Genomic DNA, 27,052 nt, shown 5'->3' on the forward strand with positions numbered 1-27,052 from the left:
CCCGGGCTTTAGGCCATGCTGAAATGAGGGCAGTACATCCAGTCAAAGCCATAACACACCTGTAATATTGTCATAGCTCCGGAAATTCATTTCGATGTGGTCCCACTCCAGCACCATGCAGTTCTCCATGCTGGGCTGAGCGATGGCCACGTACACATCATTCTTGGAGTTGAACGTATCCACTGAAACCGACTGGTAGGGCAGAGTCTGATGAACAACAAAATCTGGGAAGGGGTGTTTAAAAAAAAGTCTCCGTGAGCTCTCCTGTGGGCATTATGGACCGCCATTCCCCTTCTATCCTTTCTCTCATCAGTTCCAAAGAGGACTGGGGAGGAGGGAGGGCAGGAGAGAAGCAACACACATCATGGCACGTTTCACTCTGGATGAGTCCAGAGAGTTCTGGCTTGTGCAGAAATAGCAGACTGAACGCACAGCTTCTAATACAGCTTCCTTGAGATAAATAGCTCACAAGTCTGGCTAGAGGATCTCAAAGTTTTAAACAAATTTGGTGAGACCTGGCTTTCAGAAAGACAGGACAGAAAGGATACTGCAGGACAACATTCCTGAAACTATGGTGAAATTTACTCTATGAAGAAGGGCTGCTGTGGTCAAATTCCCTTGGGGAATGCTGTTCTTTTTAGCTCTCTCAGAATAGTCCAGGTAGTAAAGAAAACTAAAAGTAAATTCCCCAAAGGGCACGCTGCAGTTTTGGAAATCAAACCAAACTCTTTGACGAGGTCTTGGAGGTTGATAAAGCCCACTGTGCGGGGAAGTTAACCTAGGTGTGTTTACTGGTTACTGGATTGGTAGCAGTGCTAAGTACGGCTGTGCCTGGGATCTGGGTACTGCTCTGCAGCTCAGGGAGCAGTTACAGGAGATCTATTCGATTTTCCAGCAATATAGACGCCATCCTATTTAAGCACGCATTCTGCTCTTACACTTAGTGGCAAGTCGATACCCATCATCTGTGTCGCTCCCTGAGCTACAATGACTCACTCTGTGAAATCTTGGTACAGAATGTACAGTCTTACCAAGAACAGGGTTAGCATGCCCTCGGATGCAAGAACGGTTAGTGTGTGCAGTAGCTAGAGAAACAATGAAGAAAGAAGTTTTTTTAAAAAAACAAAATAGTAATAAAGTTTAAGTTATTTCTTTGGCCAGAGATCTTTCAGGGTGCACTGCTTCTTAGCAGGCTAAAAGTGCCCAGGGTAAATTGAGGGTGGACGTCTGGCTTAGGAAAGTAGTTCCTATAAGAAAATCCTGGCTTTGCCCACCTCTTCCCCCACGCAATCCTTATCCATGCCCACTGAAGTCCCATCTCCTCTGGCAAAGCTGCCCTGACCAGTCCAATCAGGGACCCTTCCTAACTTGCTGGACTCATAATCAGGCAATGTTGTTTACATATTATTATTTACTAGGGTTTAGCCTCCAACATAGAGACATCAGGGTCAGATTTGAAGAAATGGGAGAGATCTTAGAGCCAGAAGCTGAAGCTCAGAGAGGGTGTATGCCCGGCCATGGACACACAGCCAGCGTGGTGTGTCTCCTGAACCAAGGGCTTCCTAAGGAAGGTCCTACACTTCTCAGAGCTCCAATGACACAAGCCCACAGCAGCCACTCAAGAAATAATTGACTCAGAAGCCTCATGAAAGATGTCAACTGAGGGCTTCCCTGGTGGCGCAGTGGTTGAGAGTCCGCCTGCCGATGCAGGGGACATAGGTTCGTGCCGCGGTCCGGGAAGATCCCACGTGCCGCGGAGCGGCTGGGCCCGTGAGCCATGGCCGCTGAGCCTGCGAGTCCGGAGCCTGTGCTCCGCAACGGGAGAGGCCACAACAGCTAGAGGCCCGCGTACCGCAAAAAAAAAAAAAAAAAAAAAAAAAAAGTCAACTGAGAAAGGCATTAAAAGGGCAGGTACCAGGTAGTGAGTACGGAGGGCCAGTGCAAAAGGACTAGAGGCAGGTAAGGGGGCAGAGCAGCTGAGCGAGTGTTAAGGTGGGAAGCGTGGAGCCGGGGCCGGAAGAGCAGGTGCCCGTCAGCGGGCAGAAGGTAAAGCTGAGGAGTAAGGGCGGCGTGAGGCACTGGCAAGAGCGCTGCGCCTGGAGTCAGACCACCTGAAACCACTCCCTGTGTTTGAATCCCTGGGCTGCGTGCACACCTCCCCTTACAAGGCCTCAGTTTACTCATCTGCAGTATGGGGGCAATGATCCAGGCTCGATGGCAGGAACAGACTAGGTAATGTGGTGGACATGCCAACCTCAGGCTCAGCACACGGTAGGCGACTGATAAATATGGAATTGAGATCCAAGCAAGGACAGTCCCCCTCCACTGTCCTGGTCACCACTGGGCCATCTCTTGGGGACAGTGTTCATTTTAACGGCATCTAAGATAAAATGCCGGAGCGCTGACTCTGCCTTTTTGCTGAGTGACCTTAGGGAAGTTACCCAAGCTCTCTCTGCCTCAGTTTCTTCATCGTCTGTTGAATCCATACTCATGTAGAACAGTGCTTTGCACAAGGTGCGTGCTCAATACATGCTACCTTTTGGAGGGGCCCCTCTCGTTCTCAGTGGACAGGAGCTGCTGAGTAAATGCTTGCTGGCTTGGCGAGTGTGGGAGGGCTGGCCTCGCCCCTGACTGTGGTGGGAGAGGACGGGGCTGAATGAAGGATGCTTGCAGGTACAGGGAGAAGAGGGAGAAGCAAAGAGGAGGCTGCCTCTGCACCCGACAGCAAGAGGTGGCCCAGGGACAGTGGGGACAGTCGGCAAGAGTGGAGGAGGTACCCCCCGTTCTGGAACATTTGGAAGAGCTGGGGCAGGTGAGATAGACTGGTTTCTACCCCGCCTGCACTTGCAGCTCCAGGAGCTCGGGCAAGAGCCTCAGGTTCCCCAGGAGTAAAATGAGGGCAACGGCTATTTCACAAGGTTGCTGTAGAGGCCGAATAGGAGAGTGAGGATTAAGTGTTAGCGCCCAGCCTGGGCTGCGGTGATCCCTCAGGAGTTCTACGTGCGTAACAGCGACAGTGTGAAGCTGCCTGCGTGAAGACTTAGGGAAGAGTCACCACGGATCCTAGTTCCCCCTCCTCTACCAAGTCCCCCAAAACACCAGCGTTGCTTGGTCAAACACTAAAACCTGAAAAACCCCTGGTTCATTCCTGTGGGCCCTGGTGGCCCCACTGTAGAAGTCGGAAAACGCTGCAAAAGGCTTCCGTGTTCACAGGCTGGTAAATGGGAAAAGGGAAATGGAAGCAGTCACGGTCTGCTTTCTTTCCTGGAGGTAGAAGAGGACTCAGAGAATACAGCTGCGTTCTTCTAATTACCACCAAGACGTCTATTTCCTCCTCCAGCATCTCCGGTTGCCTTGCCTCATCCCAGTCTGCCCAAGGTTCCCAACACTCCTGATGCTTTATAACCCCCTCTGCTTGCGTTCAGAGCTTCCTGACTACACTCTGAATTCTCAGAAACACGAGCACTTGTGAGCTTAAAAATGCAGGCCGTTTAAAGTGCAGACCCAAAAGTTTCAGTTTTTTATTTTAAAAAAATTCCAGAATTTTAATTTTATTTTTAAAAAAATATAGAGAGCATTTTACAAATCTAGCCTTTCATGGTTCTATTTTCATTGATTTCCCCCAAACATTGGTTTCATAATATTTTCTATAGACTGGCTATCTGGCACAGCACAGACTGTTAAATCATTCGAGCTATAAATCTAATTCTTAATAGGACACTCCTTCTCCCCCTTCGCCGCTCCTGTCCAAAAAAAAGGAGGAGAAGAGAAAGAAGGAAGAAGGGAAAAAACTGGTGAAACAATATGATTGATGAATGTGTGTTTGTGTGAATGGGGGAGAGGACTCGGGGAATTTAAACATCTTCCCCATCACCATCGTAAGTTATTTCTCACAAACGGCAAAAGCACATTCATTGTGGAAAGATCTCAAACAATCCACATGCTGATATGACATCAATTTACTGGTGTTAAAGTATTAATGGCCTTCTCTGCAAAAAGCACTTCCACTTCCATTCACATTGGATTAAGTTCATGATGTCAGTGGGACTCTTACAATTTAGGCCTTGCTCCCACTGGAATCAACAGATTTTTACATACCTATTTATAGCACTTGCAGAAAATAAATTATACATGATGCTGATCCTATTGGGAGAGAAACTGCACATTAATGCATTATTTCTCTCTGCATTTTCATCAGCCCTGAAATAGGGAAACTAACGGGACAATTAGGATGCAAAATTCACACCCTCTGAGGAATTTAGTGAATTATCCACCTAACATGGGGAATTATGCGTAGGTAACAGGGATTTTTGAGGTGGTTAAAAATAGACTTGAAGCAGAGGGTTATGGAGGGACTGATTAAGCTGCAGAGCTGAAACCGGCCAGGGGTGGCTTTGTGGTGTTAATTACACCCCTGTGCTGAGGAACAGGATGGTAATGTACCCTCCTCTCCCTGGGAAGAACAAGGTGAGACATCTGCGGGAAGAATTTACTCCTTTGCTAAAACCCCGAGCTAAGAGGAAAACAGTGCACTCAGAAAATGTGCTTCTTCCCCAAACTCGAGTGAGGATGTAGTCATGGTACCATGAGTCTTAGACTTGACTTTCCAACTTCCATCCATCCTCACCTATCTCCTCCCTGGCCTTAAATAGAGCACCAGCGTGTGAGGCTTGATCTGAGCCAGAAGATAGGAACCCCCAAAACTCATACTTTATCGACCTAGTTCTTACAAGGCAGGGACTATATTTGGGGGGAGGGGGTCACAACTTGGTGGCACGATTTTTTCGTGATGGAAGACACCGTGGGTGAGAGCTCATCTGTTCGTGAGCCTTAAAGGGATAAAACAAGAGCAAAGACAGAATCATCTTCTCCCTGTTTCCAGGCGGGGGTGGGGGTGCGGACTTCCTAAATTTTAGCAAAAAGCTTGTTAGCAAAGATAAATATGTATAAGAGAATGCCCCCAAATGTGTTAAGGGGCTCATGCTGCCCCAGAGATTCTGGGTTTAGGACAGATTCCTAGTTTCCAAGGCCCTCTATAGTCCAAGCCATTTCTCTCTGAGATTGGCAACGTTGTCACACACTAGGGCCGGGAGTGAAGAGAACAATGGAAAAGCTGCTCACTTCAGCATGGGGTTTAGAGAACTCTCCAGAAAAATGAGAAGAGGCAGAGAGGCACCCCAGCGAGCTGGGGTTTCACATTTCATACGGCATGGCCTTGAATGCCACCTTTTGGTGCAAACGTCACTGACTGTGACCTCTGATAGACTGCACTGCTCTACAATACAATAAATAACCCCCCAGTGGCCTCAGCTGGCTAAAGGGCACCTGCCAATTACACAGCTGAATAAGTCCCTGTTCAGTGATGAAAGACAAGGGCATTTCCATAAGACTTCAGGTTTCCTCTCAGCAAAGAACAGAACTTGTCAGGTCCCTTATTTACAAAGATATGGAGAAATAATTTTTACTTTTGAGTTTGTTTATTAGATCGGGGGATAGCAGTAGGACTAGCCTATATGTGATATTTTGTTCTTAGAGTTTTTTTGTCTTTTGAGTTTCCATAACTATTTTCTGAGTTCTCTTTTCTGCTGCTCCTACTGACATGACTTGAGGCTTTGTAGATACCAACTTTCAGCCTAAGTGTTTATTTTTATAAGTCCGGTAAGCAGGTTTCAGACTGTGGACTGATCCACTCTCCTTTAAAATCTGGCTTTTAGAAGCTATAGAAACTCCATCTAAGCCTTTCATATGGAGATATTCTTGGGCTCTCTACAAGATATGACAGTTGAGGCAGTTAGTATTTTAGTTTTATCTTATAACCTGAAAACATATAAACTGAAACCCTGAGGCAGACTCTGGAAAACAAAATCAAACTTTCTTGACATTTTTTTCCTCAATGTGAATTTTTCCTTTTGATAACTACTTGTTAACTTATATTCCTACTTTGCCATTGATTAAGATGCCTAGCTATCTCATTTTACATGGAACTACAAAAGCAATTTATAAATTTTAAAGTCTGGTATTTATTAGTTAAATGTCCTATAAATTTCATAGTATTCAATCAAGAGAACAGTGACTTAGGTCTCTCTGTACTGTCTTTATATGAAACCTAGACTGCTTTGAAAATGTTCTCATGCCAAACTCACCGTTGAGCTTAAAAAAAAAAAAATCTTTAGACAAATTTGAATTTTGTAAAGAATCAAAAAGAATCAAAAGTAAAGCCAGTGCAGTTAACAAAAATCCTTCCAAACTGTTGAGATATTTTCCTTGCCACATCAAATCATTTCTTTGAGAATGCTTAAATTTCCCCTAAAATAAGTTTGATAGAAAACTTTTACCCCCATGTTTCCCCACTCCCTGTTGACAGTCTAAAAGAAAAACAAAGGGTTATTCTAAATATCAGACTTGGATGATAGAGGTTCTGAATACCTGTAGTTGTGCATTCGTAGTCAAAGCTGGTCACGTCATTCAGCTTCTTTTCCTGATATTCTGGTGGACCGATACACAGGACATCAGAAACAGTGGAATTTGTCATCTTCAACCACAGATACAACCACTTGGCTTTGCAGTCACATTCAAAGTTATTGCCCCTTAAATCTCTAAAAAACAAAACAAACACAGACACAGAGAAACAGACATGTCGGAAATATTTTGGCCCTAACATGAAACTCCAGAAATCCTGATATCCTGACATACTTAATAACTCCCCCAAATGGAATTTTTTTTTAATTTTGTATTTAATACATCCGATGTCTTTTACGTACCACTGACTTTATTTAACACTCTTCAGTGCCCATGATTTTAACCGTATAGCACGCAGAGAGTGCTCAGAGCTGACACAGCACCATTTTTCCAAATCCTCTTGAAACTGTCACCACGCCATGGTGGAAATGGGGGAGAGGTGACAGAAGAACACCACCCAGCATAGGTTCTCACAAGCAAAAACAGGACATTACAGGAAGATAGTTTGGACAAACACAATTGAAACTTTAAGATCTTGTTAAACTTTGCCCAGCAAGGAGTGACAAGCACTAGGAGACAACGCAGATGGATACGCTACTGCTCTCTGGGAGAAAGGAAGCCCCCGGACCCAGCACGCCAAATTACCATTGGCCTAATGCTACTAAGTATACGGCAAAGCTAACACAATACAAACTATATGCCGTTTCCCAGTATTTGCTACTTTGTCATAGATTTTTAGGTACAACATTAAAAAAATGCAGTATAGGGGGAGAGGGGATTTCAAGACAAGCACACACAAACTTAATTTTCATTACTTACAGTTCAATCAGAGAGTCTAAATCACTGAAGACATCCCTCGGGAGTGCTTTTATGTGATTATTGGCCAAAGAACTAGAACAAAAACGTCACATTTTCATGTGGTTATTATCTTCATGTCCTATCCCTCTGAAGTCCCTTAAATAAAGCGAGTGACTTAAAACAGAGTTCTAAACCTCTTTAGCAAAAGGTAGTTCAATTTCTGGCTTTGGTCATTGATACTGAGATAAAGAAATGAGTTTAGTTATACAAAGATAACATTATAGATGCTGGAGCATACAATGTCCGTTGTTTGTTTTGTTTTTAAAACAAGCATTGATTAAGCTCTTGATACACGTTAATCATCCTCAGATGGCATCTCACGTTTCGCAGAATAAAAGTCAAAGTCCCTTTGATGGCACCCAAGGCCCTCCATTGTCTAGTTACCTCCGTTCCCACTTACCTGTGGGACTGAGTCTCTGAGGATTCAGATCACCCACACCGGCTCCTTTGCTATTGCTCACACAGGCTAGTCACACTCCCAGCTCAAGTTCTCTGAACTCGGTGTTCATCTGCCTGACGCTCTCGCCCTAGGTGTGGTTCATCCATCGCCTCCTTTAGGTCTGTCCTCCACTTTCACCACCTTCCCTGATCTCTACACAACTCCCTTCCATGCCCTGTTGATCTCCACTGCACTACTGTCACTTAGCATACAATATATATTAATTATCCATCTATTTGTTTACTGACTCTGCATTCTCCCTATACATAAGCAACACGAGGACAGAGATTTTTGTCTGTCCATATCTGTATCCCTTTCATCTAGAACAGTGCCTGGCACATAGTGGGTACTCAGTAAAGTCTTTCTGAATGGATGACTTAAGCACTAAAATGAGAATGATAAAAAGATAGATGTACAGTCTTATCCTAAGAAGTTCCCTCATGGGGCATCTAAGTGAATTTTATTACTTGTGACTATTAAAAAATAGTATCTACTTTATGTAAATACTCTTTTACATAAAGAATCTCAGCTCTAACACTAATGATAATAGAAAATCTCAGTGAACCACAATGTTTAGGGAATGACTGATTGTGATCAATTTCATTTTCTCATTAATTAAGGTTGACCAGAAACCATATTTTGTATTTTTGCTCTTAGTGTTGGAGATCTTTCTAAAATGTCTTAATCTACCCCCCATCTCCAGGAAGCAGACTTGAACAAACATCATCAATGCTTTCTCTGATGATTCAGGATTATGCAGTGCCCTGTCATCATCCTGCTGAAGACGAATGTACATGGTGCTGGGCTGCTGACGTAGAAAGATGAGAGGTGTTGAAATGACGTACATCAAGTCTGATTTCTCCCAGGCATCATGCCCTAATGTGAGTCAGCCAAAAAACTGATGCTGACTTTTGTTTTCTTTTATACATTTGAGTATACAAACAGCAAAACACATAAATGATGATCCCCATGTAGGCAATTCAGCACCAACCTCTTTAAAAATATATAGGAAATTAATCTTTTGTAGCATCATAATGACCCATCCCAGAAGTAGGAACGAAAGGGTGCTCCTCCTTAGAGTCAACTAGGGTAGAAAGTTTGTGCCCATTTTAAATCCAAACATTCTTGCTGAGTGAGAGCAACGGAATACAGGGAGACCTATAGTTTCTAAATTATGTCTTTTCCCATCCAGTTAACCACGAATGGATTAACATACAATTTCATGTATTATTTTACCTTCCTTTCCTAAATGATTTATTGGTACAATTTTAAACATGTTGGAAAACAGGCCGAACAGATTGAAATCGTAACTACAGACTGTAGATTATAGACTACAGACTGTAATCAGACTGAACGTTCTCTAGAAGTTGTTTCTTGAAATTTAAAAAGGAGACAGTTTTGATTTTTTTTTTCTGGCTGCTAGTCACTTTTTCTGGAAAGTAAAGTACAATATTTTTAGCTAATTAAAGGTTACTAGTTTAGCTAAACATTTTTAGTGAATTGAAACGCATTGGATTGAAGTGCTAAGCATATACGGAATGGTCAAGGCCAAAAGAAAAAAAGCTGAATGTTTAGTAACTGTTCCAAGTGTTCAATTTAGATTTCGGAAAGCTGAATGATTTAGATGGACTGCCCGCCCCTACCCCGCCCAGACTCCGCGCATAACATCTCACTTTCCACTTCATTTTGTGTACAAGTTCATGGTACTTCATTTCTAAAACTACTTAATAGCAACTGGTCCCTTGGGCTTTGTGGGACCGCTGGAAAACAAATGTCCTAGATTTTAGTTACAGATTGGCACTGCTCCTTCAATGCTTTGAAACCTGATCTATGTTTCTTTACCTATGGATGTGAGTCTGCAGGTGTTGGAAAAGTTCATAAAGGTAAAAAAGCAGATACTTAAAACAAGCAACTTCCAGATAGTTACTTCCTTAAGCACAGGAGTGAACTTTAGAGAGCTGATGTGTTCTCCTTGCTTAGAAGTTTACAAAAAGAAGGGGATGGGGTGGGCTGGGAGGATCAGTTCATTCTTTCAACAGTGTATTAAATGTTTTTATTACTACCTACATCTCCAGCCCAGAGGAGTCAACTTTAAAAGTCATAAGACTTGCCCTGCAGTAGAGCACATATGGAAAACCCAGCTTAGTAACTCATTGGTCAGTCAGTGAATCAGAAAGAATGTCCTGCTGGCTTAGCCCTGTGTGAGACCCTGGGGGAAGAGCAGAGCTAATGGAAGATCAGCAGGGGCCCTGCCCTCAGGGAGCTTTCTACACAGCTGGGGAGATGAAACTAACATCCGTGAAACGGCACCAACCAATATGGCCAGTGTCTACAGCAAAGTGCCGGTTGTGTGGAATCAGCTAGGAGGGCTGCAAGAGGTGTGGAGGGGAGATCAGGAATCCAAGGAAAAGACAGAACTTAATCTGGGCTGTGAAGGAAAAGGTGGATTCCAGGAGATCATGGGCAGGAGAAACCGTATCCTGGGCAAGGGAAAGGATGTAAGGGAAAGGCCCAGTAATGGGGTGAATTGGGTGTGCACAGCGGCGCCCTGAGAGCCCAGTGTTGTGGGCACATTCAGGGAAATGAGCTGGAGAGCTGGGGGGAGGCGGGCCCCATAGGCTTGACTGTGGGATGGGAACACACACTGGATGGGCTTACATCTCCTCTAATGCATCAGATGCGCTCTGGACCCAAACAAAGGACTCCTTTGTTCCCTCTGTGTGTGCCCCCTGCATGTCACACAGACAAGGAGGTGCCTCTTGCACACATATGGGTGATACACAGCATATGGTTGTACGTGCAAATGTGCAAGCATATACACACAGTTATGTGCACACGTGAATAGAAGTCCATGTACCCAAGGGCCCACATGCACAAAGATATGCAAATACATATGCACAATACCTGCATATTTACATCTGTTTTCAGACCAAGGCCCCAGAGCCAACTGGTCCGATGAAAGTTGACATCTGGGCGAACTCAACCAGTCACACGGGCTTTACTTTAGGCGTATAATCTGCCCAGAGCCTTTGCTCAAAAACAAAGCCCTTCATTCCTGACTTCTGGGAACTGGATTTGTCTTGCCACAGCTGTTCTTCTCCAGACCCCCACAGTTGTCTTCCTAGCAGACCCTGTCTAGCCACCCAAACTGCCAAGGCTACTCAGCAGCCCCTGGAAAAAACCGAGGCTTCTTCATTAGCGGAGGGAGGGAATGATGCTATTGTTGTGAACGATGACGATGATGATGATAACAACGCCAACCAGACCTTGAACATTTACCGTGGATAATGGGCCGGATGATTTGCAAGCAAGCACTAACCCACTACGTGCGGCAATCTTATGAGGTCTGTATAACCATCCCCATTTTTAAGGATGAGAAAAGTGAGGCTCGGAAAAGGCTAAGTAATACTAACAAATGGTGGCCTTGAGATTTGCACTCGAGTCTATTGTGACTCAAAGCCCATTGTCTTCGCCCCTACAAGAACGTGGGGATTTGGCATCTAGGTTGAATCTGAAAAAACAATCAAGACTTTTATAGCAAGGAAAGAAAACATGGAGGAATGATGCCAATAAGAGTCTGATGTTGTCCAGGATCGGCTGTGCTGCTCCAGATGTTTAGAGACTCCCATTTCCACTCCCTCATCTCCTTACTCTACAAGCTGTAACTTAGGCAGGACTTCCGAGATCGGTAGCATTCCAGAATCAAGTGCTTACTGAGCCTCCTGACAGACACCTTTGCCTCTATCAGGGTCTGATGGGAATGATTATCTCCTTAGATGTTGTATCGGTTTCGGTTACACACCCTGGAGGTATTGCCACCCTGCCTAATACCCCTACTCAAAGCCCTCTAACTTCCCCGATTGTCTTTTTACCACAGATAAGCTGACTATGGAGACGGGATATGTTATCCGATGTTATCCTACTCCAACACAAAGTTTCTAGCGTGCAAACGGTTAATAAATTGCTCCTGCCAAGACAATGACGATGTTCGCATTTTCATAAGCACAGGCACTATTCTTCCAGTTTTCTAAATTTGCTAAGTGTGTGTGCTTGCTTTATTTGATATGCCAATTCAAATCAATTTAATTTTTTCCTCCAGAAAGCTATTAAAGAACCCAGAGAGCTTAGCTTAAACCACAGATTAATCCAACATAAAAAAAAAGAAAAGCTATTTGCATCCAAATTAAAGGAACCACAAAAACGTCTCTATTCTACTTCACCCTAATGTTGATCCTCCATTCAACATTCTTCAATGAGTCAGGTAAGCCTCAGTTCCCAAATCTGTACAATGGGGACTCACAGATTATGGTGAAATATAAAGAAGAGAAGGCTTAGTGAGCACTCAGCCCAGGGCCTGGCACAGAGTAGGTATACGATACATGTTCCATTCCTTCCCACCTCGTCCATCACTCCCAGCTCAGAGCGCTCCTGTCACATGCAGTCATATGGACCATAACGGCAATTCGGAAGGACGGAGAAGATAAGAAAGCCGAGTGTGTGAGTGATCACAATGGGCTGGTGTCTGATCGACAATACAGAAACTGCTCGGGCAATCTGGCAATGAGTTTCCTTCAGAAGCTATCACAATATGTAGAAAACAGTCAAGAAAGAGAGAGGCACTGGGAAGTGACCCTCACTCTACACATTAAATAGGGCTTACAACACTTTTCACAGGACTTACAGGTGAGTCAGGTCACGAAGGCCACGGAAGGCGTTTCTTGAAATCGTTTCTATTTTGTTCCCTTCAATGAACCTAAGGAGAACAGCCATATAATTAAACTGAATTTTCTCTGCTTAATATCTCGAAAAAACGATACTGGGATGCTTTCAGAATGAAATCTAAAAGCATTTATAAATTTCAGAAATTCATCTCCAAAGGCTCGGTCAGCTATACCAGATTCCAAGTGGGAGCTGGGTGTGTGTGCAAGAGTGCCTCCACACAAGCGTGCTTTGCACTCCTTCCAGAAGCAGCCTGGAAGTCTTCAAAGTCAGGATTGGCAGCATGGGTAAAAACATCTTGGGCGGGAAAGGAGAAGAAAGCCCTACACAAAGGCAAGATATTCTCAAATTCCGCAAGACTGGAACACTTCCAGACATCCTCCCCCCTCCAACCTTCTTACATTTCACAGTGCCTGGCTATAACACTTCTGTTAACATCATTGCCCCTTGAAGGGAGCCCATTGTTTTACCTCTTCATATTAAAGTCTTTGCCCAGGGAGAATTCCATTAAGCTTGGCTTCCGGCAAGCTTGAGTTCATCATGTCCTACACAGTGTCATCTCTGAACAAGTGGGTGACAAGGCAAGGATATTCTCAAGATCTCTAGGCTACTTGGAAATAGAAAGTATAAGGAAGTTGAGCATGGGCCACACTTCTTTCTCTGTGCTAAGATGTCTTAGGGCTTGCACACAGGACCTTGCAGTAATAACTCCAGCCACGCTTTAAAACGGGAAATACATGAAGTGAATGCACTAGGACTATTCCCTAGGGCCACAGAGAACTAAATTTTCGTTTATGGCATCACATTTCTTCAAATGTAAGAAAGTCTCTGATGAGATGGTCCAAGGGAGACTTTGCAACATGATGTTTTTCGTTAGCGAAACAGTTCTTGATTCGTAGACTGAGAATGATCCGGTGCCTGTTTTTTTTTTTTTTTTTTTTTAAATCGGGGTCTATTCAGTAATAGACTTCAGTATAAGCTGAGAAGCGAACTTCCTCCTCACAGTAACCTTGACAGGAAGATGTACTGCTTGAAAGAGAGAATGGATGGTTCTTTGTTCACCGCCTCCATCGGCTGTTGATGTGCTCTGATAGAACCTAGTTGGCCTAGCACTTCAGCCTGACCACTCTTCCCAGGTTACACAGACTATCAAGTATTATGAGAGTACCCGTATTATGTATCCTCTGAAGAAAGACTTTCTCCAGAGACATCTTTCCTGAGGACAGGAAATCAGCAGAGAGCTTTCTTAGACCCAGGATGTACTTAGAATTCCAACATCTACCTGTTAACCTCAGATAAGAAAGCAGAGACACGGATTTAAAAAATGCCCCTGAATGCTAGGTAAGGAAATCCCATCTGATAGCAGGATTAATATTATTACAAAGTGACAGAAGACAAGGGTGGAAGAACTTAAGGGGAAAAGAGATGACCTGAAAGTGTGAAGAGGCAGAAATCAGAGGCAGGCATTGCTGCGGGGGAAAAATGCACAACTGAAAAGGGAAAAATAACCTTTATTTTAAAGGAGAAAAAACAAAATTAGACCCTCAGCTGCAGCTCACAGGAGACACTGCAAACGGGATATAGGACAGGTAAACTAAAAACGTGAAGCTATATCCCCAAACAGGGAGACTTTCTTAAAAGTATGTAACCCTCAGAATCCTTCAGCTTCATTTCTGGCTGATCAGCAAATCCATGTCTAGCTTTGAGAGGTAAAAATATCCAATATAATTTCCAATTGTGCTTATGACATGACAAATTAAATGTCAGCAGAGAATGAGTGAATATCTTTCCTTCTTTGTTTCCTTTCCCCCTCTTTGGCTCCAACCTCCTCCTGTCTCAGCATGTTTATACACAAGTAAACTATAAAAGGTCAGCGCTGAAAACAGAATGGGGTTTTCTGAATCTTCTCCACCCTTAAGCTCTCTAAGAGATGCTGTCCCAGCTTGGAAAGCAATACAGCCATTTCACTGACATACCAAACGCTCAGCAAATAGACAAAGCACAAAACTTACAGGTATTCAAGATGAAACAGTCCAGCAAAAGCATCATCCCGGATGACTGTGAATGAGTTAGAATTCAGCAATCTGAAAAGAAGAGACATTAGGTTTCAATGCAGAAGTGTAAAATTTGAGTCACAGAGTGAAGCCATTTCTGTTTCTTTTGTTATGTTCTGATCCGTGGGCAAACACGGGCTCTTCTCAGTGTAAAACTGGCCCATTCGGTGTGCAACCTGACTCAGACACTGATGGACAATGGCAAGTGGATTCTCTTTGGCCAGATTTTCTGGTCACCCCCATTATTTCACCTTTCTTCCCTACGGGTCTCAGTAAATATGACCTGAGAGCTCCTATTTCCATAATAACATTTAGAGGTTAAAAATGGAGGTTCTCTTTTAAAGTGAGGTGTTTGGGAAATGGTACGTTTAGGTGAAATTCAGGTCATAATTCAATGTAATCATGTCCCCAGTTGCTGGATATGGGCGATGGCATCTACAGTAAAGTCCTTGACAGGAATAAAGATGCAGATGTAGAGAATGGACTTGAGGACACGGGGAGGGGAAAGGGTAAGCTGGGAAGAAGTGAGAGAGTGGCATTGACATATATACACTACCCAGTGAAAAATAGATGGCTAGTGGGAAACAGCGAATAGCACAGGGAGATCAGCTTGGTGCTTTGTGACCAGCTAGAGGGGTGAGATAGGGAGGGTAGGAGGGAGACGCAAGAGGGAGGGGATATGGGGATATATGTATACATAGAGCTGATTCATTTTGTTATAAAGCAGAAACTAACACAACAACGTAAAGCAATTATACGCCAATAAAGATGTTAAAATAAATAAATAAATAAAGCCCTTGAGGAAAACATGTGCTGAAAGAAGGAAAGGACACTGCGCACTGGGGACTCAGCTCAGTGGGGACACAACAGGGCAAGTAAACACTAAGAGCCAGCCACAGTTTACTTGTGGAGTTTGGGTATCTTGGGAAGGACTGATACCCAAGAGACAGAGACGGCTCTTCCCAGGACCGCACCTCCAGGACTGCCATTTCCAGAGAGGACTTCCCATACTCACAGCAGCTGCAGGGAAGGCAGATGAGAAAACATTCGGTCCTTGATTTCCGAGAACGTTCCATTTACCAGGCTCCTACGGGCAAGAGAGGAACAAAACAAGGACTAGGTTGCTTTGAGGAAGTGCCGGGCAAGGTGGACGAGAAGCCTTATCCTCTACCTGTGCTTTAAACTCCTCCACTCAGGAATGAGGCTTCAAATGGTTGGCCAGGTTCTTCTCAGGAGTAAGAACAAGATGAGTCCAGCCATTTTCCAATGAACTGGATCAATAGGAAAACTGGACTGAATAACAGAAACCGTTACTATCAGTCTAGCTCCTTGCATAGACATCATCTCAGCCGGTTTACATCAATAACCCCTCACTTCCTTTTCTTAACTACAGGAGGCCCTAGCTGAAGACGGATAATTCCTTCACCTCTGCCCATGATTCTGTTCGTGTAGACACAGCATTAGTGTTGGCCGACGAAACTCAAGGGTAGGATTAAGTGTTCCCCTTGGGAGCACATCTCTGAAAGTCGCTCAGAGCACTTCTGATTAAATGCACCGTGAGAGCCTTGGGAAACAACCCAGAGACACCTGAACTTGAATGTGTGGTGGGAGGCCACGCCATCTGCCAGAGTTAACGGCCAATCAGAACAAGGAACCTGACTATTTTAGCCACCAGGGCCCCTATCCTTTCTGGCCGCAGTAGGACCTCAATACATCATTTCAGAATTATTTCAGTTAATATGCAGATCCGTTAAGCAGCTGCTGGTCTAAGGGATTTAACCAGGGGAATTCTCATTTCTGGAATGCTCCATGTCACCCGACTTAGCAATATTAGGCGTCAAACAGGCCCTCTGTTTCTGCTCAGCCAGACTCTCCTGACTGCCTATAAATGCAAACAGGAAGCCCTTCACTCCTGGGTCCAGGCCCCAGCGCCTTGCCTGGGGTGGAGACACGGAAGTGGAGCACAAGAGCAAGTGAGAGCAACTCCCTGCTGCCCCATGGGAATCCCTGCCTCTACGGTGGAGTGGGCATCACCCAGCACCTTGGCCTGGATGTGGGAGTCATTTCAGCAGGAAACATTTCCCGGCAGTGAAGATATTGCCCAGTAGCCCCTTCCCCAGCCATTATGAGAGCTGGCCATGTGGTTTGAGTGGCTGTGTGAGGCCAGGCTGAAAGCCCCTGAGCAGGTGGACCAATAATGGGAAGCCCTTTCCTGTCCGTTCCTCCAGCACTGAATAAGCAGCCAGCACAACACGCGGTGAGGAGGGGGGCAAGAAGCCCTTATGAGCTCAGGGCAAGGAGTCCGGCTGACTCCCAGCACTTGCCCTCTGGGCTGGATGCCCACATTCCCCAATGCTCCGCCAGGTCCTCTGTGCTTCCCTCTTCCGGGCCACATGCGGCGGCATCTCCACTTCTAGAGGTGACATGCCTTCTCCCAGGTACTGCCCCACCTGCAGTGTGGACAGGTCCAGAGGAGGGCACCGTGTAAACCACAGCCCCAGACCTCAGGAGGGACGGTGAGGCCTCATTCCTCTGCAAGCGCTCCAGTCATGCTCGGCTGCATACACAAGCCCCCCACACAACCTTCCCACCCCCAACACACATCCTCTCAAACTTTAATGCACCTCAGAATCACCTGGGGAGGCCAAACGCAGACTCCAAGGCTCCGCTCTCGGACCCTGCATCATTCGGTGCGGGCCCCGGAATCTGCATTGGCACAAGCCCCCCCAGGTGGATCTGATGCAGGTGGCCCGCGGGCCAGACTTTGAGAAACACTGCCCCAGGGACTTGTCTGGCTTCCCAGACTCTGGATCTCGGGTTCCCCTCATACTCCCCGGGGCCCGAGACTCCAACCCACGTCCCACCGCGCGCCCCAACCCAAACGCAAAGGAAGGGGCCGGGAAGTGGGGTCAGGGTCGCGCTGTCCCGGCGCCAGAGGCAACTCCCGGGCGACGGCGGGCGCCGGGTGGGGCAGGACGGGGCAGGGGCTGCCGGGGTCCCACTCACTCACAGGGAGCTGATGTCGCCCGGCACGATCCTGGGCACCCAGGAGGAGCCCACGCAGATGATGGACTCCTTGGTACAGCTGCAAGTGGCGGGGCAGCGCGCCAGCCGCCTCACCTGCGCGCTCGGCGGGATCAGGCACGCGGCTCCCAGCAGCAAGAGCAGCCGTCCCGGCGCCCCGCCGCCGCCCCGCCGCAGCGCCATGCCGCGTCCCCGGTCCCCGCCCCGGCCGCGAACCCCGCTGCCGCGCCGCGCGCTCGGACTCCGCGCCGCTGCAGACGCGGGCGCCGCTCGCTGCTTCGCCGCCGCCGCCGCCGCCGCTGCTGGCTAGGACTAGGGCGCCGCGGGTGTGGGAGGCCGAGCCGCAGCCGAGCAGCATGCTGGCCGTCACCCCCACTCGGCGCCCCCCCACCAGCGCCCGGGCCTCGCCCGCGCCCGCCTGACATCAGCACCCGAGCCCGCAGCCAGCTCTGGCCAATGAATAATGCGGGGCGGGCGCCCGCCCGCGGGGGAGGGGGCCTCGCGCCGCCCCCCGCCGCGCCCCGCCGGCCCCTCCCGGCCCCTTCCCAGGAGCTGCGGAGAGAGGAGAAAGTTGGGTGACCTTAGGGGAGGAGCCGGCCTGGACGGAGACCCTCTGTGGACCTGGCCGAGCGGTTGGGGATCAGAAGCCCGCAGTCCCTCCACCGGCTCGAAATAATTTGGGGGAGACACTAGGCTCCTTTTAGCCGGGCCAAAACGTGAGAGGCTGGCGGCGGAAAGAGTAGAGCCTGGGGAACTGGCTTGATGACTGGGAAGGGAGACTTTGTCCCGGGTCTTTGAAGAGTACGGAATTTTGAGCAGCCTTTATTAATGTTTAAAGGACGTGAATGCTGCCATTGAGTTCAGCGGGCATGGCTTTGCTTGTCTTTTGGGGTGCGCGATGGGGCTGGCTCCCTGCCCACAGCGCCCTGGGCTCACTGAAGCCGGCCCCCTTTCCCTCCTGAAGGCATGTAGGCAAGCAAAGCTGCTACGGCAGTGCGCGCCCGGCTGCTCTGGGGCCTGCCGCCTGCTTGCCGCAGAGCTCAAACGCCCGTACCAGTTCTCCCTCCCTCGGCGGCTCACTAGGCTCCGCACTCACCCCAGTTAAAGGACAGGGGGCAATTGTTAATAGAGATCAATGGTGTGATACGTTCTAGGCTCTGTACATTTAATCTTCTAACCCTTTGAGGCAGGTCCTAATCTACGAATTAGGAAACTGAGGCACCGAAAGCATCAGTAACTGGCCGGTGATCAAGGAGGAAATGGCTGGGGAGAGATGGGGATGAGAGCCTGGGCTGGGGATTGGTAACCAGGCCCTACTGGGCCCCTCTTCTCTCCGCACCTTTGGTGCAGGGAGCTTGAATCTTACCACAAGGTAGTGTGAACTGGAGAAATCAAAGAAAATGGCCAAAGCAGAATCAAAATGGCTAAAAACCAGGGCTGCTCAGAGTGGGGAATCAAGGGCCCATCATCAGGCTACTAACCAAGGAAAACCATTTCATATGTTAAGCTATACCCTGAAAAGGCAGTGACTGATGCAAAAGGTTATTATTACTGTAGGAATCACCAATACTAGACTCCTTCAGCAGTCATTTGGAGCACGTATGGCTGGCCACTGGTTGGAGGGGGCAGGGGAACAAAGGGACAGGTCCTATCCTCAGGGAGCTTGAAGTCTAGCTGGGCATATAGCCCTGAAGAAGTAACCCCACGTGGCTACATGGGGGGGGGGTCACACATTGACCAAAAGGGGTTCAGGAATCGAAAGTCAGTTTGTGGCAGGTAACTTCATGGAGGGAGTTGACATTCGTTGCAGGTCACCATTTAGCCAGCACCTAGTATCCATGGGAACCAGTGTACATTTATCATCACACAATTCACATCTGCCCTGAGAAATGGGTCTTCCCATCTTATAGATGGGAAAACTCAGCTCAGAGATGTTTTTTCTCTTGCCCAGGGTCACACAGGACACAGCCAGGAGAATCCTGCTCCAGAGCTGGCTGCTGTGCATAGCCTTCACTGCTGTGTGGACATGCGTTGCCCACATGCCTTACTCAGCAAGGCCGTGCTGGCACTGAGGACGCAAACCACGGTCTGGAGAGGGTGATAGGCACATGAACCCACAATCATGGGTGTGTGTCCTGCACATCCTGAAAGATGTTTGCTGTAAGTGAGATGGGCTACTGCTTTATGGAGAGGACGGTGCGGGGATTCTCAAACACAGTGCCTTCCTGCTGACCCAGGCAAAGGTTCTCAGCTGTGTTGAAGAGGAGCAAGGAGAAAAGGGTGGGTAAGGTAAACTCTCTGTCCCCAGATCTGTGGGTTTGCAGCCCAGACTGCCACTTACTAACTGTATAATTGTGGGCAAGTTATGACCTCTCAATGCCTCAGTCTCCTCACCTGTAAAATGGGATAGTTGTATGCACCTTTGGGAGCTAAACGTGATCAAGACTATAAAGGATCCAATGCCACACAAGAGGTACTAGGTATTTGTTCAGAGATCTGTGTGATATTGTGGGCAGGGCAAATCTCAGATAAACCCTGGGACTGGAGGGAACGGGTGGGGTGTGGGGTGTGAGAGGCAGTGAAAGGGGATGAATTTTCCTAACCTTTGTGCCTCCATTTTAATCAAGGACAAGGGCACAGGCTAGCACAGTGGTTCTCAAGCAGGGGTGACACTTGACAATGTCTGGGGAAAGTTTTGGTTGTCACAGTGGGGTGGGTGATACTGACATCTAATAAGTAGAGGCCAGAGATGCTGTTGAACATCCTGCAATGCACAACAAAGCATGATCCAGCCCAAAATACCACCAGTGCCAAAGTGGAGAGATCCTAATCTAGTATCCTAGAAAGACCCTTGGCATGAAGAATTCCAGAGGTGCAGATTCTAGGCCTGGCTCCATCACTCATAAGCAAACCTTCTTGGTCATGTCACTCCTATCTCCAGCCTATATTTTATCATCTATAAAATGGGTATAATGAGACCTTCCTCTTTCTTCCCTAAATAAATGTGACATATCATTATTACTTCTATCCTTACCCTCCCCAAGCTAGGTCTAGCTCCAACCCATTCCCTCCAACCTGAAAAACTAGAAAGTTCCTGATAGGAAGGGTGCAGAGAGAAGACTTGGGTGGTATAGTTGGCACGGTTGGTATTTGTTTCATCTCTGTTAGAGACACTAAGTGAATGCTTGTAAATTATAAGGTGCAGTTTATAAATTAAGATATAAAAATGGAAATGCAGATTACTTTGGTTTGATTCCAAGATCTTCAGTGGTTAAAAAAAAAAAAACTTAATAGACAATCAGAGAGACACAATCTGTTTCCAGGAAATAGCAAGTTTTTCAAAATGTAAAAATCCTTGTTCATATGTACGGTTACTCAAGCTGCATCTCCATGGCAGGAGCACACATTCCTATGGGAGATGAAATGGCACAGGCTGGAGGAGCATGTGTAGGCAGCTCAAAGCGTTGTTCATTCATTCACTCTCATTCAACCACCTGTCATTAAGTCAGTATTGATTCAGAGCCTACTAGGTGCTGGGTTGGATTTAGGCATGAAGTTGAAGGAAAAGTCAAAAATGCCTCCTCCCAGGTTTTGACTGGAGCCAGTGGGTAGATGGAGACACCATCCCTTTAGATGAGAAAGCCTAGGAGAGGAGAAGGTTTGGCTGGGAGACAGGTATCAACGGTTTGGTATTGGAAGTGTTGACTCCGAAATGCCCATGAGCCATCCACATGCCGATGCTGAGTTGGCAGCTAGAGGACCAGTGGAAATGGTAAGGAAGAGATGGGGGGTGGGGGGTGGGTAGGACATCTTCAAGATGAAACCTTGATTCTCCCTCAGTGAGCCCTCAATGTAATGTTGGTTGATTGAATGAATGAATGAGGGGATGAATGAATGACATTTTGTACATAAGAACATTAAAGACATTCAAGAGAAAATATCTCTCAGGTGCAATCAGCAAGGAATCACAGAAATCTTGCAGAAAACTGCAAATCTAAGAATACTGCAGTTTGGGGATCTATTTTTAAACCAAGCATAATCTTCAAATTCTAAACCAAACTGTAAATCTTGTAAGAATCTCAGAGACTTCTTCATGCTTCTTAGCCCCCTCCCCCATTTTCCAAATAACCCCCTCTCCCACCTTGCTGGTGTTCTCACCAGAGCTCTAAGCTTTGGAAAGCGTTCACTAACATCTAACTGGCTCTGATGCTCGCTGTAACAACCGAAGAAAACGTATTCATCCGAACCTCAAAGGCACTTGGTTTGAATGGCTACAAATTGGATTCTCTGGGGGAAAAAACCCCAAATAACACAAAACAGAGTCTTGTCTCTCTCTTGTTTTTTAATCAAAGAGTTTGCCAATCCCTCTTTGACCACATCACCCTAATAAGCCACTCTTGTGGTTGGCTGCTGGTCAAATGTAGATGCCGTTTCTGGCTTCCCATCATTTCCTTGCTTCATAAACTCAGTGGGTGTCACAAGTCTGGAATTCGTTCTGAATCTGCTCCAGGCTGGCCTCTTGAATTCAGTCATGTTCTTGAAGAGCCTCCTGTGGATATTTCATGCAGTTTCCCGAATCAGCTGAAAGGCCCTCAAGACGCTGGCCATACCCCCAGCGGGACGGACACCTGTGGGAAACTTATAGCCCAGCGTGAGCCACCCCTTCTCATGACAACAGGACACAATTTTGCTTTGGAGGGAATCATTCCTTCCCAACATTCAATCCATGTGGCTCACTTGATGAATACTTCCATTTCCCATGGCACATGGCTCTAGACTAGAGCATTCCAGAACATTCCACTCGCCCAGCCACAGTGACTGGTTCTGTGGTGACTACCTCATCCAACTGGAGCAATCAGGGCTAACAAAACTGCTTGACAGGACCTATGCTTGACATATTGGAAAGCAGTCTCACTCTTCCACTGGCCGAGGAGTTGTGGTGGTGTGAGCCTGGAAACCCACACAGGTTCCTGAGAAGGTGTCCCCCCCCACACCCAGGAGAGGAATCCTGACGGTATCATTTGGGTCTCAGATCAAGTCACCCATTAAATTCTGCAGTTTTCTGAGATAATAACTTCCCTTTTTTGTTTAACTAGCCGGAGTATGGGTTTTGGTTTATTGCAACAAGATGAATCCTGCCTCGTCCATCCAGACATCACTAGTTCATTCAGACATCATTAGTGCATGCAGACATCAGAGACAATACATAGCGCCTTCAAGATGAAACTGAGAAGCAGGTGAAACTCAGTAAGTGTCCCCAGCTTTGCCTCTCAAAGCTCTTTCTTCTCTTTCCCCAATTTTGTGATGTCCTTTCCCTCCCCTTTGTCAGGGAAATTTTGAAATTCTATACTGTTTTTGTCATTTTTCTTCTTCTCTTGGTCAATACTGCCAGAATTTCACTATTTTATTAGTTTTCTCAAGGAATCAAGTTATGCCTTTGTTGATTTTTTTCTATTTGATCTTTGTTCTCTATGTCGTTACTATATTTTAATCTTTATCATCTGTTTTCTACTACTTATTCTGAAATTTCGCACCTTTTTAAAAAAAGTTAATCAGAGTAACGTTAGTTTACAAGTCACTTTATTTTACAAGAGTCACTTGTGATGGTTAATTTTATGTGTCAACTTGGCTGGACCATGGGTTGCCCAGCTAGCTGGTAAAACATGATTTCTGGGTGTGTCTGTGAGGAGATTTCAGGAAGAAGTAAGCTTTTGAATTGGTGGACTGAGGAAAGAAGATCGCCCTCACCAGCCTCACCCGTGCAAGCAGACGCCATCCAATCCACTGAGGGCCTGAATAGGACAAAAAGGCGGATCAACGGTGCATTTGCTGTCGCTGCTTGAGCTAAGACATCTGTCTTCTCCTGCCCTCAGACATTGGTGCTCTTGTTTCTCAGGTTAGAACAGTCAAACCAGGACTTACAGCATCACGTACACGCCCTACCCATCCACCCCTCCCCAGTTCTCAGGCTTTTGGATGAAACTAAAGTACACTGTCAGTGTTTCTGGGTCTCCAGTCTACAGACAGCAGATCATGGAACTTCTCAGCCTCCCTAACTGCAACCAGCCAATTCCTATAATAAATCCCCTCATCTATATCTTATTGGTTCTGTTTTTCTGGAGAACCTTGATGAATACATCACTTTATTTATATTTATATCAGAAGGCCTTTAACGATGTTCCTAGTTCTAGGAGAACGTCCCCGATCTTCGAGTTGGGTTGAGTTGATTTGAAGTACATCTGTGAGTCCCAGACAGTGGGTCTGTGAGTAAAGTCAATCTCCTAGGACAAGGACGGTTTTCTGTATAACCAACTTTCACAGTCTCAAATTTACAAGTCAATATAATAATTTTATGAGAAACCGCTTCACTCTTCTTGGCAAACAGACTTAGAAATTCTACTTTAGGGGAACAAGTTACAAAATGAGTACAGATTTAACTTCAATGTATAATAATGGGTCTTTAAATATCGTCTAAGCTCTTCTCTAATCCATAAACCATGGCTAATTCAAAGCTTTGCATTCTCTAAGGATATATAGCCTCTTAAGTTTCTTGCTGTTGAAGCCTGTGGCCTCTGGTCTCAACTTAATTTTAAATAAGACTAAATTAAAGACATTTGGGGCTTATTTTTTCTTTCATTCAATAGCATCTGAGTTATTCTGTGATCTTATGCCCTCTGCTCAAACCGCCCCAGCCCTCGTCAAAATATATTCTGAGGGAAGCATCTGAAATGCATCCACATTTAATCCCAACGGCTATTAATTCACTGGACTGCCCTTCCCAGGGATGTTTGTGTTCGAACATAGCTTTCAGGAGTAAGCTCAACACCAAGAGAAGAATTTCAGACAGATTCCCTGAAATCAGAAAACGGACTAAGTCTTCCACTGCTACCTGCAGACCTGGCTATGAGTCTCCCCTCTTCAACCCACCCATGTCTTGTAGGAAGAGCTTATCTTCAGAGTCCTCCCTCGACACTTCCTGCCTGAGCTCTTCAGAATCTAGTACTAGGACCCACGGGTGGAGTGGGAGGCATCATGGAATGTGTTGTCAGGGGTCCCGATACGGATCCCAGTTTCACCATTTATCACCACTGCAACCTGGGCAGCTCTCATCTTCAAAGGGCCTTGATTTCCTCTTCAGCAAATGGGAGAGGATGTTGCACATCACCCTGGATTGCTTGAAGGATGAAATCAGTTGAAGAATATGAAAATTCTTCATATTAGTTCATTACGTGATTAATTACATGGTTAGCTAGCTGGGCTCTACCTGTTCATTCAGAGCCACAAATCACAATGGATAAAGATATAGCTTTAGATATGAATAAAAATTGATATAGATATGGATAGATATAGATATAAATATAAATAGATTCTCCTCAGGGAGCTTAAAATATACCCAAGGAGGGTTTCCCTGGTGGCGCAGTGGTTGAGAGTCCGCCTGCCAATGCAGAGGACACGGGTTCGTGCCCCGGTCCGGGAGGATCCCACATGCCATGGAGCGGCTGGGCCCGTGAGCCATGGCCGCTGAGCCTGCGCGTCTGGAGCCTGTGCTCCGCAACGGGAGAGGCCACAACAGTGAGAGGCCCGCGCACTGCAAAAAAAGAAAAAAAAAAGTACCCAAGGAAATAAGACTTTTCTATGTCAAAAAAGCCTGCTGGTACTGAGAAGGGTCTTAGTTCTTCCCCACCACTTTCTTTCCACATCCCAAGAGACAGAATCTGTGCGTTTATCTGAAAGCTGGAAAAATTAGTTTAATTGGCCAATAAATATTTATTGAGAAGAAACTGTGCTAGACTCTGGGAATACAGTGGTGGACAAGACAGATGTGGTCCAGCTGTGGATTCCCACTGCCCTCGGCCAGCCCTGCACATGCAGTAAATCGGGGAGGATGTCCTGCGTGCCTGGGTTAGCAGCCCCCAGGCAACTGGGCAGAATCTCAGGAGCCTGGCCAAAGGGCAAGATGGCGGTGACTCCAGCACGCTGTTCCCCTCCCCAACACACACACTCACATTACACTAGGGCGAGACCAGGGCAAGACCAGACCTGCCACTGCACTGAAATAAATTCACATCCTTTAAACAAACCTCATGACTCCTTGTTCTCGATCGTTAGGATGACATTGGAGCTTAGAATTTATGTGGCTCCTGAAGACGGCTAATTCGGTAGGAGAGCAGGGGATCCATCATTTAAGGAGGGCAAGGGGGTGTATCCACTGGCACGAATGCTGACCCGCAGGGGCAGTCATTTCGGGAAGAGGGCAGTAGTAAATCCCAAGTTTGTCCTCAGCAGGCCACCTTAGCTCATGTCAGACAAAGGCTTGCCCTCTGTTGAAAAAAAGATCTGCAAGTGTTTCTAACTCAAGCATCTCTGTGTAGGGATATTTACCTTCCCAGGCAGGAGAAGTCAAGTATCTCTTAAGGGTGCAGTGATAGGGGACTTCTCTGGCCGTCCAGCGGTTAAGACTTCGCCTTCCAATGCAAGGGGTGCAGGTTGGATCCTTGATTGGGGAGCTAAGATCCCACAGGCCTCCCCGCCAAAACACCAAAGCATAAAACGATAGCAATATTGTAACAAATTCAATAAAAGACTTTAAAAAAAAAGAGGGTGCAGTGATGGGATCTGACATTCACACAGCAGTTTCATAGCTTACAAAGCCTTTTCACACTCCATGATCTCAATTGCAGCCTCATGAACAGAAGGCATTTTCAGAGGAAGAAACTGAGGCGTGGACAGGTTAAGTGTCCTGACCAAGATCAGGCAGCCAACGTCAGGGTGTCAAAGAGTGCAGTGGATAGGGTTGTCCTATCCCATCACAATACAGCTGGAGGGTATTGGGGAGAGTGTTAGGGACAGCTTGGGAAAAAAATACATATCGGGCTTCCCTGGTGGCGCAGTGGTTGAGAGTCCGCCTGCCGATGCAGGGGACACGGGTCCGTGCCCCGGTCCGGGAAGATCCCACATGCCGCGGAGCGGCTGGGCCCGTGAGCCATGGCCGCTGAGCCTGCGCGTCCGGAGCCTGTGCTCCACAATGGGAGAGGCCACAACAGTGAGAGGCCCGTGTACCGCAAAAAAAAAAAAAAAAAACAATGCCTTTGACGGTATTCTAGAAAACAGTAACCCTGGCATTCCTTTCTCCATCTTGTCCCCCCGTTATTTGAAAGCATATCTTCTCCACCCCGCCCCGCCGCCCCATGTACTGTTGATGGGAATATAAATTGGTGCAGTCATTATGGAAAACGGTGTGGAGGTTCCTTGAAAACTTAAAAAATAGAGCTACCATATGATCCAGCAGTCCCACTATTGGATATATACCCAAAGGAAAATGAGCTCAGGATCTTGAAGGGATATCTGCAATCCCATGTTCATTGCAGCATTATTCATAATAGCCAAGATACGCAAACCATCTAAGTATCCGATGAGGAAGGCACACCTCCATGTTGGACTATTGTCCAAAAGCAATGTTAAATATTACCGTTCCTCAAGCCCTCAGAGGGTGGGTCTT

The 27,052-nt window shown here is 46.5% G+C and overlaps 1 protein-coding gene across 3 annotated transcripts in view; it reads right to left on the reverse strand.

Moving 5' to 3' along the window:
• LGI2 (leucine rich repeat LGI family member 2) overlaps window positions 1-17,743 on the reverse strand; it is a 29,824-nt gene extending 12,081 nt beyond the window's left edge. Inside the window, exons 1-7 of one of the 3 annotated variants that reach the window (XM_030832190.2) lie at window positions 17,540-17,743; window positions 15,545-15,616; window positions 14,488-14,559; window positions 12,438-12,509; window positions 7,279-7,350; window positions 6,427-6,596; window positions 60-224 (exon numbers count right to left, since the gene is read on the reverse strand). In XM_030832190.2, coding sequence (XP_030688050.1) covers window positions 60-224; window positions 6,427-6,596; window positions 7,279-7,350; window positions 12,438-12,509; window positions 14,488-14,559; window positions 15,545-15,616; window positions 17,540-17,736 — 820 coding nt within the window. In that variant the 5' untranslated portion in view covers window positions 17,737-17,743. The remainder of the gene's footprint in view (window positions 1-59; window positions 225-6,426; window positions 6,597-7,278; window positions 7,351-12,437; window positions 12,510-14,487; window positions 14,560-15,544; window positions 15,617-17,539) is intronic. The other 2 variants (XM_060299215.1, XM_060299216.1) reach the window with 2 other exon arrangements.
• Window positions 17,744-27,052: the final 9,309 nt, after the last annotated feature.

This window comes from Globicephala melas, chromosome 5 (genome assembly GCF_963455315.2).
Source record: "Globicephala melas chromosome 5, mGloMel1.2, whole genome shotgun sequence".
Lineage (NCBI taxonomy): Eukaryota > Metazoa > Chordata > Mammalia > Artiodactyla > Delphinidae > Globicephala > Globicephala melas.